Source organism: Sorghum bicolor, chromosome 1 (assembly GCF_000003195.3).
Source record: "Sorghum bicolor cultivar BTx623 chromosome 1, Sorghum_bicolor_NCBIv3, whole genome shotgun sequence".
NCBI classification, from domain to species: domain Eukaryota; kingdom Viridiplantae; phylum Streptophyta; class Magnoliopsida; order Poales; family Poaceae; genus Sorghum; species Sorghum bicolor.
In genome coordinates, this window is record NC_012870.2 from 67,721,745 (window position 1) to 67,737,481 (window position 15,737).

At 44.0% G+C, this 15,737-nt stretch overlaps 2 protein-coding genes and 1 non-coding gene across 6 annotated transcripts; 1 reads left to right on the forward strand and 2 right to left on the reverse strand.

Annotated features, from left to right (window-relative positions):
• TRNAA-CGC lies at nucleotides 1,515-1,587 on the reverse strand. Its single transcript has one exon. It is a non-coding gene; the product is annotated as a tRNA-Ala (tRNA).
• Nucleotides 2,932-10,892, forward strand: LOC110429599 (transcription factor TGA2.2). 4 transcript variants are annotated; one of them, XM_021445768.1, is made up of 10 exons: nucleotides 2,932-3,387; nucleotides 4,347-4,483; nucleotides 4,592-4,802; nucleotides 7,406-7,492; nucleotides 7,587-7,646; nucleotides 8,609-8,686; nucleotides 8,777-8,828; nucleotides 8,958-9,229; nucleotides 10,032-10,277; nucleotides 10,449-10,892. In XM_021445768.1, exons 3-10 carry the CDS (start codon nucleotides 4,737-4,739, stop codon nucleotides 10,593-10,595), a joined length of 1,008 nt encoding a protein of 335 aa, XP_021301443.1. In that variant the 5' UTR covers nucleotides 2,932-3,387; nucleotides 4,347-4,483; nucleotides 4,592-4,736; the 3' UTR covers nucleotides 10,596-10,892. The 4 variants fall into 4 exon arrangements, with proteins under 4 accessions (XP_021301443.1, XP_021301439.1, XP_021301445.1 ...); XM_021445764.1 differs by having other exon boundaries at nucleotides 4,360-4,483; XM_021445770.1 differs by having other exon boundaries at nucleotides 4,373-4,483.
• Nucleotides 11,761-15,308, reverse strand: LOC110432444. Its single transcript, XM_021452880.1, has 2 exons — nucleotides 12,095-15,308; nucleotides 11,761-12,008 (listed from the first exon to the last, which is right to left on the reverse strand). The coding sequence occupies exons 1-2, from the start codon at nucleotides 15,306-15,308 to the stop codon at nucleotides 11,761-11,763; spliced, it is 3,462 nt and encodes a 1,153-aa protein (XP_021308555.1).

Sequence of the window (15,737 nt, forward strand, 5' to 3'; positions counted from 1 at the left end):
TTGTCAAATAAAAACGAAAGTGCTACAGTAGCCAAAAACCAAAGTTTTTGCCAACTAAACAAGGCCTTAGTTTTGCTGGCACTGGCACATCGTTTCCTTTCCTGCATCGCGGCAGGCAGCAGCAGCTACTAGTCGATCGAGTCGACAGTCGTCCATGGTTGGTCACCAGCTGTTCAAAATAATAAGCCTCGGACCGTACCAGTACCAGCGGAAAATGTCTCCAACTCTGACCACATTTTTGTCAACTGCCCACGACTGTGGATCGGCGAACGATCGAGCGGCTAGCGGTACATGTCCCCCCTCCTTTTCCATCCGCAGCTTCAGTTAATAATGGATGTCAGCTGAGAAAACTCGGGAGGACGTTGGAAACTGATCAGCACAAACCTACCCTGTCATGAACGGTGAACATATCTGTATGGCATGCCGCATGCAGGCTGGCCTTCTAGAAGCCGCAGGCAGAGTCGCAGAGAGTTTTTATGGTCATCCATGTCGCAGAGAGTTTTTATGGTCATCCATTTCCGGCTCTTTTCAACCGATGGAGTCGAGTGGGGGCAGTTGAGCCGGCCTGGCTGGCCGAGTCTGATGTGGGCATGTGCCTAGGCTGGAATTGGACCGTCAGCATAATACATTTGTCACTTGTCTACCTAGATAGTGGGTGCGTGATGGATATGTTGGACTGACCGGGGAAGCAACCTGATCGAACGTACTTTAGCTGCTTTTGAACGGTGAAAATGGCGAGTTTTTTCGTGGTTGCATTGCATTTGCCCGCGACTGAGCATCGGTAAAAACAGATGTCAAGCTCAACGTCTTTGTTCTTTTTTTAATTTAATAATCTTTCTCTAATATATAATTGAAAAACTTAATAATAAATAATAAAGGATGAAAGCTCTGTCACAACTCACAACTCAGGCCCCGGAATAGCAGCGCTTGCGCGGATGAGGACCGGACGGACGATGGCCATGCCAAACTGAACTGAACTGAACATCCTTAGCCCATGAACACGGGTAGTATCTGCAATCAGTTCAGCGAGGCAAAAAAAAAAAAAAACCCAAGCCCATTATCTCACAGCCGGAATCTAGACTAGGCGGCCCACAGTTTTTTGGTGACCAAGAAAATGGGTTTTCATCTTCTTTGCTTCGTTCACTGCTACGACTCGGATCGTCTCAAATCTCAATTCTGTGTGGCTGGACTCTCTAGAGGCAGGCATTCCGTCATCTTTGGGAAGGTAGCGGCTGGCGAATTTTGATCAGGAAGGAGCCCAAGATTTTCTTTCTCTTTCTACCACCGACGACGCATACCAATGGGCAGTTGGACTTGGAACCTGCCTCTGCCTGTGCGGTGTGCCTGCCGTAGCTCGCGTTCGCCAAAAGAGACTGTTGGTGGCACTCAGGCTGCAGCCCAAGATCTGCAAAACGAAACAAAAAAGATCTGCAAAACGAAAAAAAGGCCAAAAGAGACTGTTGATGGCACTCAGGCTGCAGCCCAAGATCTGCAAAACGAAAACAAATAAAAAGTGGAGGTGCGGGGAATCGAACCCCGTGCCTCTCGCATGCGAAGCGAGCGCTCTACCATATGAGCTACACCCCCAATTGTGTTCATCTGTTTTTATTTATTATTTTAATAATATTACAATGTCATGAAAATTTTGAAATAATATAATGTTACTAGCAAATAACCATGCACGTTACAACAAAACGCATAACTAGTTGTGCAGTAATCTATACAATTTGTGACTCAAAGATCTATTCAATAATCATGTCATGAGTTCCAAGACACCTTAGAATCTAGCACTGTACTGTCGCTACTAGACGCATGTTATCCTAATAACTAACATTGCATGTTGTTGTCTACATTTTTTTGTTATATCTATACAACTAATTCTTTGCTCAGACAATTTTTTTCTTAGACTACGTAAATACCGGAATCTTAAAATTTCAATATCATTTCACACAATAAAAATAGAATCTAGCACTGTACTTTTGCTACTAGACGCATGTTGTCCTAACAACTAACATTGCATGTTGTTGTCTACATTTTTTTGTTATATCTATACAGCTAATTCTTTGCTCGGAAAAGCTTTTTCTTATACTAGGTAAATGCTCATGCGTAGCTACGAGAATCTTAAAATTTTCAATATCACTTCACACAATAAAAATAAGAAAAAATAGCAGGCTACGAGCATTACTACAAAACTGATAAGCTCTTGAAAAAAGGTTGGTGATCCTTCACTAAAGATTTTCTAAAACTAATCACCTGCATCTTTGAGAAAATAAAACTTAGATGGGTGTATTCATAATACCACCACCTATATGATTATTTATAATTTTATATAATGATGCAAAGATGTGCCTACCAAATGATAGTAGTGTCGTAGTGATGGCGTTCGTACCTGTGGACATCAAACCTTACTTGTGGTCTTAGAGGGTCAAGGACTAAGAGGATTGATAGAATGTTGACTATTGTAGAATTGGTCACCCTATATGACACTATTACAGTTGGTTTATTTAATACCCATAAAATCCTCTCTAAAACTGACCTTTAAATTTAAAATAGAGGAAGAATTTAAGGTTTTTTCCCCTGCTGTATCAAGAACAAGATTAAAAAAAAGTAGATTTACAAAAGAGATGCTTCAAAGGTTACCTGCAAACAATATAAAAAAGTTTCATCTCTATAAAAATCACTTCATTAAATAATTTTTCTTCATTTTTACTATACTATGTTGGTTTATTTAATGTATATGAAATCTTGAGTGACACTGACCATTCAACTTAAACACAGAGGTCTGAGTTCTCTTTTTCCACCATATCAATAACAAGATTAAAAAGTGGATTACAAAGGAGATGCTCTGCATACTTTCGTTATTATTCTTTACCACATCGTGGTACGCCGAGATGAGAAGAATTGTTTTCGTCAAACCAGAGACTACAGCATTGTTTTTGTCAAACCAGCAAACGAAGGGGAGGAAGGAGACGTGCTGCAGCCAGCAGAGGCTTTTCTTCCCCCACCATCGTGTGAGTCCACGGTGTGATGTCACGGAGCGGTGGCGGCTTTCCCGATTCACTGTGCGGGAGAAATCCCCGTGCAGCCTTCTTCCACCTCCTACTCCTACTCCTACTCCCAGCTACCCGTCTTCGCTGATTTCTGCCGCTCCAATTCCATCTCTTTCCTGCTTAGAACTTCTTCCTCTGCTTCTCCCCTTCATAGCTTTTGGTGCCTTGTCATCGGCGACCTAACCGCCGGCGGCCGGATAAACTAAGCTAGCCCCTTGGCTCCAAAAGTCGTCTCTCGTAGAGAGCACTTGCTCACCTGCTCCTCACGCCCCTCTGCTGGAACTGGACTTGCGCGGTGTGGAGATCCATCCGGACCTGGTTCGATTTCTTCATTTCGGTAAGTAACCCTAGCTTGCTGGGTTGATTCTTTTATGTAACTCTTCTAAGAGCTTCTTTTGCTTGCTGAAGGGAAGGATTCCGAGTGTTTAGTTAGTTGCGGATTTGTTGTCTGAGAGCAGTAGTAGCCTAGCGTTATAATCTATCCATGCACGGTTCGATTAGGTTCTTCTATTCCAGAGCGAAAGATCAACCTCAGTTGGCACAACATGACGATTTCGTGGTAGCCGAGGTGCGCGGGCATTTATTTTTCTGAAATACGGAGTAATTTGGAATTGAATCCCCGTACCCCACGTCTGAGACGTCCCCTGTGCCACTGTGTTGCTCTGCTGTCCTCGTTTCGTACTTGCTTTGGAAAGCTTGGCGCTGCTATTAAGGCAATATCATTTGGGAAGGCGTTTCATCACTTCGGCTTTCCGTTACGAGTTGAGTTATTGAAAGCTGCTCTGTCTACCTCCTTCGAACCTGCATGAGCTCCTCCCTCACCGACCCTTGTTCTCTTGATCACCTGTATTCTATGCTTCCCCTAATTTATTCGCACTTTGTGATCTTGTACATTTCTCGTGTGAGTGAATGGGTTATTGCCAAATCTACTGTAGCTACACTCATCGATGCTTGGGCTCGTGGTTTTGAATTTTTAGGTTGGTTTTTGCTTCCACAAAGCTAAGCAAGTTGGGGCATAATCACATGAGCTGGGAAATTTAGGACTATGCCTAGTAATGGGTTATTGCCAAATCTACTGTAGCTACACTCATCGATGCTTGGGCTCGTGGTTTTGAATTTTTAGGTTGGTTTTTGCTTCCACAAAGCTAAGCAAGCTGGGGCATAATCACATGAGCTGGGAAATTTAGGACTATGCCTAGTAATTAACGTCTGGAACTAAAAAAATCATTCTTGCTGTTTTGCATACCTAGCGTCCAAATGATGTGTTGCTGTATTGATTGTCTTTGGAATTATGAGCTGCTATTGACAGGAGGTGTCATTAGGGAAGGTGTCGCCACCATGATTCTCAGTTAACCACAGCTAAATGCCTTTTCTTAATCTTTCCGGGTCGGGAACATGCAGTTAAATCTGACCAGTAGCTGTTGTTGGTAAAGGTACGAATATGCCAGTGCTTAGATGGACTATCGTTTTTTCCATTTGTACCTTTATATCATTTATTATGTTGCTGATATACCTGGAAATTTGTTTCTTGTGATCGATAGGTTGCTTCTGTGTCCAGCGGGTGGATCACTGGACTGTGGGTTGTGTTAACTGCAGGCTGGCTTATCAGCCTACCCATAAGGAAAGCGAAAAAGAGACAGCAAAGCAATTTGTTGTCTCATTCTTAGGAGCTGGCGAGTACTCGGCATGGCAGATGCTAGTTCGAGGACTGACACCTCGACTGTTGTAGACATGGATGATAAGAATCAAAGGGTAACCCCTCTTTTCTCCATCTGTTATATGTTGTGTTCTTTATGGTTGATCATTCTTGAACTGTTAGGGGAGCAGAGAACATAAGGTTGGTACTGTGCCTAGACTCTGATCTTTCTAATAGTCTAATAGGATGCAAAGAATTGGACTGTGTCCAATAAATGATGCGCTGAGCTCATGTTCTCTGATGCACAAAATTTTTTGCCATGTCTGTTTAACCATTTCCAGAACATTGTTCTCTCATGCTCTCGTGTCAAAAGAAATAGGTACAGGTTAGATATCTCAGGTCGTTCCTGCCAGGAATAATTCCTGGTGAAGGCTGGCCTATACAAACTGTATAGGGTGTGTTTGGTTTCGTGGTCAAATTCTAGCCTGGCTAGAATCCTAGCCAGGGCAGGCTTAGCCTGCTCCCATCAAGCCAACCTCTGATTGTTTGGTTGTCTATACTATGTTAGCCTGGCTAGCCTAAGTGTGTGTTTGGTTGCCTGATTTGTTTTGATACAATCACCTCTTCTCTGAATTGGTAAGGTTACCTCTTTGATACAATGAGCATGAGCACATATGACACAAGGGTCATGCAAGCTGGACACAGCAACTGAAACTGAAAGTAAGATCTATAGCCTGCAAATTTCTCTGAATGTTCACAATATTACAATAAAGAACCTTACTGCAGAAAAATCTATACGAGATTCGGTCTTTGATCACAATAGATAGCATGAAATTTAAAGAAGCAGCACGTCACCAAGCAGGCAAGGTAAACTCTAAAAATGATAGTAGATTTTATACTGCAGTAATCACAACCGAGAAACAAGAAATAGGACTACAACAACCGACCATTGCTTACAAAACTGAATCAGCTAATCTACACTAATGAAACTGAATCAAACAAACAGACCCTGTAGAAGTAGTAGGACGCTAAGCAGCTGGAGTACATCAGCAAGAAGCAGGGTGAGCACAGAAGCACCACAGTGAAATCTGCAGACGGACACCGCTGCTCCATCCCATGTCCAGGAGCTGCCTAGGAGAAATTTGTAGATTGAGCTGCAGAGGGGCACTGGAGCAACCCAGGAGCTGCATGAGCAAGGAGACTCAAGGATTCGAGGACGAGGCCAAGCAATGAGACGAACGGATCTGGATCTGAGTGAGGAGGGGAGGCCGCCGGTGGTCGGACGGACGACACAGTCTGTGAGAAGGAAGGAGAGAGGGGCGGCCTCGGCGACGGTGAGTGCCAGTGCCGGCGGGAAGAGCGGGGGACGACGATGATGGCGGCGACGGCGCCGAGACTTGCCTCTCGGCGGCCATGGCGGAGGCGAGCGTGACGGCGGCGCGGCGCCCGGCCGATGCAAGGTCGTCCTCGTCACGGAGCTAGAACAGGTCGCGGAGGTTGTAGTACCCGGCAGCGGCGGCGCCTCCGAGCCCGCGACCGCGACCAACACGCCGGCCCCACCGCGGCGAGCTGGTCCGCCAGCGTCACGCTGTGCCGCAACACCCGCCCCTCCATCCTTCCCTCCCCCTGACACGAGGAGGATGAAGTCCGAGGAGCTCGACGGAGGCGAACCGCCGGCGGCGGCGGCGGCGAGGGGATGAAGTGAGGAGCTCGAAGGGGAAGGAAGAGCCTCGGCCATGGCTTGAGGAGGAAGGCGGCACGAGGGCTAGAGGTGAGGAGCTCGAGGAGGAAGAGCGGCGTCGGGAGGTGAGGCGCCGTCGGAGGAAAGCGGTGACGAGAACGCACGAGCTGGCTGGCCAGAGCCTGGCTGAGTTGGGAAGGCCGAATTGGCCTTTCAAGGCTGGCCAGGCCAACACAGTACGGCTGGCCCGTTCTGGCCAGGCTCCAGGCCTTATTCAGCCAACCAAACACTCATTTTTTGGCCCAACTAAGTCATGGCTACATGTGGACTGCAACCAAACACACTCATAGTGTTCTGGCTAGGAACGGTTCCAGGACGTGGTTCCCTGGGAGCCGAACATAACCTAAATGAAAACTGACTAAAGTAAGGATGTTGTATGAATGGATTAACCCCTATAAACCACTTGGTGATTTGAGATGGTCTAAATCCCTCAGAAACAAGTTATTTTTCTTGTATTGTCCTTCTTTCCTGTTCTTACTTTTTATCTGTTTCATCTGTAGTGATCTTGTATTACGGTTTGGCACCAAATTGTTTGCATGAGATTTGCTTTTGAGTTTGCAAGCATTAACTGATGTTGCAACATTTGTTCACACACATCTTGCCTATTTTACATTTGAACTTTGCTAAGAAAATTGATTACTAGTTGAATAGAGCAATTTGATTTTGGACTTGGGGTCTTGGAGGCACAATGGCCAATCTCCTGATTTTAGTTACTCATGTCAGATTATTTTACAAAATTTCAATTTCTCTCTGTGGGACATCTAATGATACAGGTCTTCGAGAGATGCATGTAAAGTGGTTATGTCATTTTGATGTCATTGTATGTTATTTATTCCACTCATCTATGGTCTGTTCATTCCAATTAAAAAATCCATCATCTATATGCCACTGCATGCCATGTTTTCCTTTACGTTATAGTTTCATGCATAAACAATGAATGTTTGTAACTTATCTTAAATTCTTAATCAATCTCTGCAGTTAGAAAATGGACAGGGTGGAGCTATGGTCCTGCCTTCTAATTCATCTGATCGATCTGACAGATCTGACAAACCTATGGACCAAAAGGTATTATTTTTTTTTCTCCTGTCCTCTGTACTCTTTAGTGTTTGTTACCATTTCACAATGATGGTATCTAGATAACGCATTTGGTATTCTATAGGTTTTGCGACGGCTTGCTCAAAATCGTGAGGCAGCACGAAAAAGTCGGCTGAGAAAAAAGGTATTATTAGCATGACTGGACATATGGGAGCTATTCCTACATTTTTGGTGCAGTGTGTGTCACTCCCTGATGCATGCATGTATATGCGCTAGTGTGAGTCAGGACTGAGGTTTATCTGCCTAGTTGTCATCAGTGGTGAAGCAAACCACAGTCCATTGTACTTGAGCTTTAATCTGTCCTGTCAACTACAGGCCCTAATATTCTCCTTATAATTACTTCGTAAATTAGGCTAACAATTTGGTTTCGTTAGATTGATACATCGACTCTCGAATATTGGCACCTATATAATTCCAATTTCTTAAATAGAGTCTAAGTTGTACCAATTTACGTGTGCTGTATGCGATATCGCGTTTATTTTACCACTATTTCTACGCTTGCACATTTTTGTGAGCTTCTACGCAAAACAACTCTGCATCAAAGAATGACTTCGTGGAAATGAGACTTCTGCCTTTTGTTCTTAATATAATGATACCTGTCTTTTCAAGGGAAAAAAAAGAGAGCTCCATATTGATTTTTTCTACAAATGCACACAGCACAGATGCTGGGCGTGTAATGTGTTAGGTAGAGAGGTGTGAGCCCAAGTTGGTGTCAATTCCTGTCATCTGCTATGGTTTGTGATTGTGTAGTATGGATAAGTTTGAATTTGTGCATCAGGAGATAATACTGTATGGTGGTGCAGTTACTTTGATTGCCTGCAAGTGTGTGTGATTTAAAACTTTGGAAGTTTGGATCCCATCATTTTCTTCCATGTTTCATGATATTCTCGAAAATTTGAGAAAAAGACAAAGGATACCTTGGACAATAAAGTAACCACCAAGGCACTCCTTGTTTCCTAATCTGTTGCAATCTAGAGATAAGCAACTGGATTATGTAGATTGAAGTGTGTCCACTAGTTTTTCTTTGTTCACTTTCAGGTTTATTCATTTGCTATAAGCCCCTTCTAATATTTGTTGTTTTCAAAGGCATATGTGCAACAGCTAGAGAGCAGTAAGCTAAAACTTGCAAGCCTGGAGCAAGAACTCCAGAAAGCTCGACAACAGGTGTGTTTATTTGGTTGATATTGGAGCACTTTTTTTGCTGACAAGTCTCTGACGGTTCTTTTAATTTTGTTTCTTGGACAATTATTGTAGGGAATCTTCATATCCAGTTCCGGAGATCAAACTCATGCTATGAGTGGAAATGGTAAACTCTCTCTATCTCATCCCCCCCAACACACACACCCTTTCTGTAATTGTTTTTGCAACCTTATATCATTGTAATGCTCAAGTGCTTCAAAGGAGTATAGCTGATGAAGTAAGGTCATCTCTGCAGGAGCTATGACCTTCGATTTAGAATATTCTCGATGGCAAGAGGATCAAAATAAGCAGATGAATGAGCTGAGGACTGCAGTAAATGCTCATGCAAGTGATAGTGACCTCCGTCTTATCGTCGATGGGATAATGGCACATTATGATGAGATATTCAGGCTGAAGGGCATTGCTGCAAAGGCTGATGTGTTCCATATACTTTCAGGCATGTGGAAAACACCTGCTGAAAGGTGCTTCTTGTGGCTTGGGGGTTTCCGTTCGTCTGAGCTTCTAAAGGTGCAAGCATATGATGTAGATCAAATTATATCACACCGCCTTTGATTTCAAATAGTATAGTATCTGCCTTGAAATGATGGACACCCCCCACACCACCACCACAACACACACATGCATCATCACCACCACCAATTTTTAAGGGTTGTTATCACCTATATATCAGTGCAACTACTTTCATAATGTGCCACTTTTTTTTGGCAATATTGCACAATATCATAACAGATATCAGGTTCCTTTAATAATTGGAAGCAATGTTTCCTGGAAGAAGCCCAGTTGCAGTCTTTTCGCTTCTGCCACTCTAAAAGACCTAACTTCCTCTCCCTTCTTACTAACCTAGCTTAACTTTGTTGGCTTGTTTCTGCTTGTACAGCCTGTGCAGTTCTCCTAGTTGTAGCCCCCTGGCTCCTCTTGTCCCCACCTCCCTCTTTGTACAGTGGTGGTGTTCTTTTTGTTGTTTCTTTAATATAATAAAATCCTTACAGTGGGTGTCTCCCTGCTGTATTTAAAGTTAAAAAAACTGTAATTTACAAGATATTCCCCAATGTATCAATGACATGCTGACATGCATCTCAAGGCCCTGCATGCTGTTGTCATATCCAATGGTATTTACCAATTTGTAACTCTAATAGATTTTCCTCGACAATGAGTGCTGTGTAGATGCCCAAAACAACTTACAATTCTAGCCTATTGCAGGAGTATTTTCCTTGGTAGGACGTGAGTTTTTTTATTTTATAGTCCGTACCATTCAATGGGTGTTTTTGCTTCAAGATGAATTATTCCTTACACTTTTGTAAAATTGCAGCTCCTTGTGAATCAGCTTGAGCCTCTAACTGAGCAGCAATTGATGGGGTTATCCAATCTCCAGCAATCCTCCCAGCAGGCTGAGGATGCATTGTCACAAGGAATGGAAGCATTGCAGCAGTCCTTGGCAGAAACGCTGGCTGGGTCCCTTGGTCCATCAGGATCTTCTGGAAACGTGGCAAACTATATGGGTCAAATGGCTATGGCCATGGGAAAACTTGGCACACTCGAGAATTTCCTTCGTCAGGTAAACTTTCTGATTAACCCTGTCAAACATTTAGTTTTGTTGGGTTTCTGTTTTTGATTGATAGGGAGGTCATGTCATTTGATTTGATACATTTTCCCTGCTTTTAAGAAATATGTATGTAGCTCTTGATGTTTCTAGCTCTGAAGTCTTTTGATGTTCTATTTGGGTTAGGCTGACAATCTACGACAGCAGACCTTGCATCAGATGCAACGCATCCTGACAATCCGACAAGCCGCTCGTGCGCTTCTTGCAATCCATGACTACTTTTCACGTTTGCGTGCCCTGAGTTCTCTTTGGCTTGCTAGGCCACGAGAGTAACATCACCCACGTTGGGGTCACGCCATGGACTGATGATCTGTGAATGTGGGACTGCTGGCTGCAAACTCGCAAGGCATTTGCAGATGACTGAAGAGTCAGCCCTCTCTGTACAAGTTGTATTAACATCTTCTGGTCTCATATTGTGCTTCAGTGTTGTACAAGTTAGGGTAAAGCTTGGATTAACTTGTAAGTTATCATGAATTTATGATTGACATATTGTATAATTGTATTAGCAATAAAAATAGAAGTACATAAGTGCTGGAAGGATATTCGCTTATCCAGCGTCTATATTGGTTGGAAACGAGCAGCAGAAGCTTGCCATGTGCTTTGAATATTCGGTTGAAGTGCTTTTTTTGGGGGGGTCTATATAGAACAAAGAAAGCTTCACGAGAGATGTAGGGATTCACCAGAGGCTACTAGGGATTGTGCTTCGAGGAGCTCCTTATGATGGTAAAATTTGCTAAACATTTTTGTGGATGAATTCTGTGATATTAAGATTTAGTACACATTTTGACTCTGGATTCTGTAAACATTTGTTTCACGAGTTTTCGATGAGTAGTACTCTCTCTGTTCCAAATTATAAGTCATTTCAAAAATCTTGGAGAGTCAAAACATTTTTAAGTTTGACCAAAAATATAAAGAGAAATATAAAAATTTATATCATAAAATAGGTACACTATGTAACTAACAAAGAATCTAATGATACTTGGTTGGTATCAAAAATGTTATTATTTTGCTATATAAGTTTGGTCAAACTTGAAAAACTTTGAATCTTCACGATTCTAATGACTTATAATTTGGGATGGAGGGAGTAACAAGTATCTGGCAAAATTCGAATGCATCGAAGAAGTGCCTATGCTTTTGATTCCTGGAGACTCCAGTATTTTTCTTTAAATTCTGGTAAAGCATTGTAAGACCCGTGGCCGCCGGCGTTCGCCGTCGACGTGAGAGACAGGGGAATCGCAGGGAAGGTCACCGCGCAGAGGAACCTCTCTGTCGCCGGCGTATGTATTCAATAACAAAATGTTCGATGCCTTCTTACAGCTAGAGTTCCGACTATATGTGTCTTACAGACCTGACCCGTAGGCCCCACATGTCATACGCTATCTATTACATGAATGTTTAGAATACGCTTTATCTTCCTGGACGCGCCTTGGTCTTCTCCTCATGTGCGTGCCGTGACATCTCCCCCGGTCGGAGAAGCTGCTTGTCCCCAAGCAGGTGCAGCTGGAAACCTGTTCTTGACGACGTAGTAGTCCTCCCATGTGGCTGTGTCTTTTGGAAGTCCTGTCCAGGTGACCAAGACTTGAGTGATTGCCGTGTTGCCTTTCTTGACGAGGCGCCGCTCCAGTACCTGATCAGGGACCGTCGCTGTAGCTTCCAGGTCGGTCAGAACAGGCAAAGAAGAAAACACTGGATTAGTTTGGTTTGCAATGCTGTATTACTGCCAATCCAGATGAGGTCATGAAGCTTGATGATGCCTTGGTGAAGGCTGTAACCATTAGCATCAGGACTAGTGATGGAGAGTTGGCTGATGAGCTTTTGTGCATGAGGGTCAGTAGTATATGAATTCAGTACCTCTTGAATCCACTGTGGCTGGACCTTGGTCACTGTTTGAACTGCCAACATGTGGGCCACCCTAGAGAGGGCATCAGCAGCCAGGTTTTCCTTGCCTTTGCGATACTTGATTTTGAATTGCAGGCCCATCAATCTAGTCATTGCTTTCTTTTGCATTTCAGAGTGTAGTGTTTGCTCAGCGAGGTAGGCCAATGACTTGTGATCAGTTAAGATGATGAACTCCTGGCGCTGTAGGTAGTGTCTCCATTTGTCCACAGCTAGGATCAAAGCCAAGAATTCGTTCTCATAGATGGATAGGTGCTGATGCTTTGAGGATAAGGCCTTACTTAAGTAGGCTATGGGTTGACCCTGTTGCATTAGTACTGCTCCCACTCCATCAAAACAGGCATCTGTTTCCACTGTAAACTGAGCTTGGAAATCTGGTAGAGCAAGAACAGGAGTGGAGGTCATGGCCTGTTTCAGTGTTTGGAATGCTTGTTGAGCTTGGTCAGACCACATGAATTCCTTGTGTCTGAGTATGGCTGTGAGTGGTTTAGCAATGATGCCATAGTGTTTGACAAACTTTCTATAGTAGCCAGTGAGTCCCAAGAAGGCCCTCAGTTCAGTGAAAGTGGTAGGGACAGGCCACTGTATCATAGCTTGGGTTTTTGTTGGATCAGTTGCAACTCCTTGAGCAGAGATGATGTGACCCAAATACTCCAGACTGTTTTGGCCAAAAGAGCACTTGCTGGCTTTCAAGTATAGTTGATTGGCTCGTAGAATTTCCAGAACTTCTTGCAAATGCTGGATATGATCTGCCATGGTCTTGCTGTAAATGAGGATATCATCTAGAAATACCAACACAAACTGCCGTAGGAAGGGTTGTAAGACTTGGTTCATGATGCATTGAAAAGTTGCTGGTGCATTTGTTAACCCAAATGGCATCACTTTGAATTGATAATGGCCATGGTGAGTCTTGAATGCTGTTTTGTGCTCATCTGCAGGCAGCATTCTGACTTGGTGATAGCCAGATTTCATGTCCAGCTTTGTGAATATCCTGGATCCTTGGAGTTCATCCAAAATCTCTTCAATGATGGGAAGAGGAAATTTGTTTTTTACTGTCAAGGCATTCAATTTTCTGTAGTCCACACAGAAGCGCCAACTACCATCCTTTTTCTTGACCAACAGCACAGGGGATGCAAAGGGGCTGTTGCTGTGGGTGATGAGGCCATGTTCGAGGAGGTATTTGACTTGTTTTTCGATCTCTGTTTTGTGCTGGGGTGAATAATGATATGGTCTGGAGTTAAAGGGTACTGCATCAGGAACCAGGGGAATAGTATGATCATAGCTGCGTTGTGGAGGTAATGTTTGGGGGTCTGTAAAGACATCAGCATATTGGTGGAGTAGGAGTTGGATATCCTCATTGGCAACTGTGGGTACTGCTGTAGGAGGGAAAGTTGTTTCTGTGGCAGTGTCCAGGAACACATAGGCCCAGATGTCATTGGCCTTTGTGGATTTGTAGACTTGCTTGGCTGTCATGCTATGAACTTGCAGTGGTTGTGTAGGCATGCCCTTGATGGTGACTGATTTGCCTTGGTGTTGAAATGTTAGACTTTTAGTTGCCCAGTCACATTCCATGGGGCTGTTACTGACTAACCAATCATAGCCCAAGATTGCATCATAAGGAAGGAGGTCCAAAACAATCATGCTGAAAGTGAAAGTGTGACCCTGAATGTACCATGTTAAGTCTTGTACCTTAGCTGTTGTTGTCATCAACTCCCCATTGGCCAGCTTGACTTTCTGATGTGGTATAGGGACAGTTGGAAGTTGGGCCATGTGGACAAAGTGAGCACTCACAAAACTATGAGAGCTTCCAGTATCTAGCAGTGTGAGCATGGTCTTGTTCTTCACTGTTGTATGTAACTGAATGCAGTTTTGTGCCACTGTGCCAGCTAATGCATTCAAAGACAGTTGGCAAAAGTCCTCATTGAGGAGCTCTTCAATGGCTATCTCATTTAGAAGGTCTTCATCCAATTCCTTATCCAAGTCATTGATGACCATGGCATTGACATGGGGTTTGGCTCTCTTTGTGCAAACTTCTGCATGCCCTGGTTCAAATTTTTCCCCACAGGAGAAGCATAGATTGTTTGCTTTCCTGTAATCCCTGAGTTGCTTGTCCCTCCACAAATTGCCATATGTGTGAGTTGGTTTGGAATCAGGTTTTTGATAGGGTGGTTTTGTATACTGTTGCTGGCGCTGGTTTCTTGTCTTTGTTCTGTCCAGATGACCCTCATGGATTTTGGCAATGGTGGCAGCTTGCTTGACTGTGGATGGGGTGTGAGGCTCTACCATAGCACGAATGTCTTCTTTGAGGCCATTGATGTAAGTAGTGGTAAAGAACTGCTCATCTACATTGGATCCATTCATGGAGACATCAAATTTGAGAGCCTGGAACTGGGTTGTATATTCTGCAACCGTGCTGGTTTGCTTCAAACTTAAGATATCAGTGACAGCAGTTCTGTAATCATCTGAGCCAAATTCATTGTAGACAGCCTCACAGAATTGTTTCCAGCTGAGCTTTCTGTGTGTCTGCTTGTAGGCCTGCCACCATTTTGCTGCATTGTCTCGAAGATGCATTGCAGAAGCTGTTACCCATAGCTGTTCTGGCAGAGAGTACATGCTGAAATAATTTTCACAATTGTCAAACCAAATTTGTGGATTGTCCCCCTCAAATGTGGGAAATTGGATCTTTGGAAGAGAATTTCTGGGAACAGATTCTCTGTTAGGATTGGGAGGATGGTCTTTATGGCTCTTTGACATGGAGACTTTCATGGGTTTCTTGCCTTTCGCAAACACATTGTGCAAATCAGGCTCTTCTTCATCAACTATTGATGTGGAAGTATCACTCAAGTACTGATCTTCTTTCTCCATGTGTCTCAGTGTGAGATTGGCGACAGCCTGACCATTGGCACGGATTTGCTGGGACATAATGTTTTGCTGTTCTGCCACTTGGGTGACCTTCTGCAGGCTTGCTTGGACCTGTTGGCTGAGGCTCTGCTGAGCAGTGGTGATGTCGTTCATCCTGTCGAACACCATGTCAACACTTTCCATGATCTGGTCCCACTTAGACTTATCATCATCACTCTTCCTCGACATGTGGTCGAGTAAAATCTGAGTTTGCTTGGAAGGCTTGATCGGTGCCGCCGAGGCACTCTGCGTATGACTTGAAGAATCCACCGTGAAACACAGGCTCGGTCGAAACCTCCCCTATAGCGTGTTCCGCGGACCCCTACTCCTGGAGATAAGGCGGGATCGAGGGATTTTACACAGAGATTGAACTCTGCAACCCAAATCCTCGGATATCTCCCCTCCAATCGCCACCGCACGACACTGCTCTACGCAAAGCTCCGGAATTTTACACGCGAACACTGCCGCGCAACCCTTGCCCGCTGAGGAAGTGGTGCTAAGAGAGTTTTTTTTTTGTGAGCGAGAAGTGGCTCACAGTGGTTCCGCCGCCGAACCGTGGTTGTTGGTGTAGTCCCCCAGTCGAAGCAGTGGAAGCCGTAGTCGGAGTCGTGGACGAAG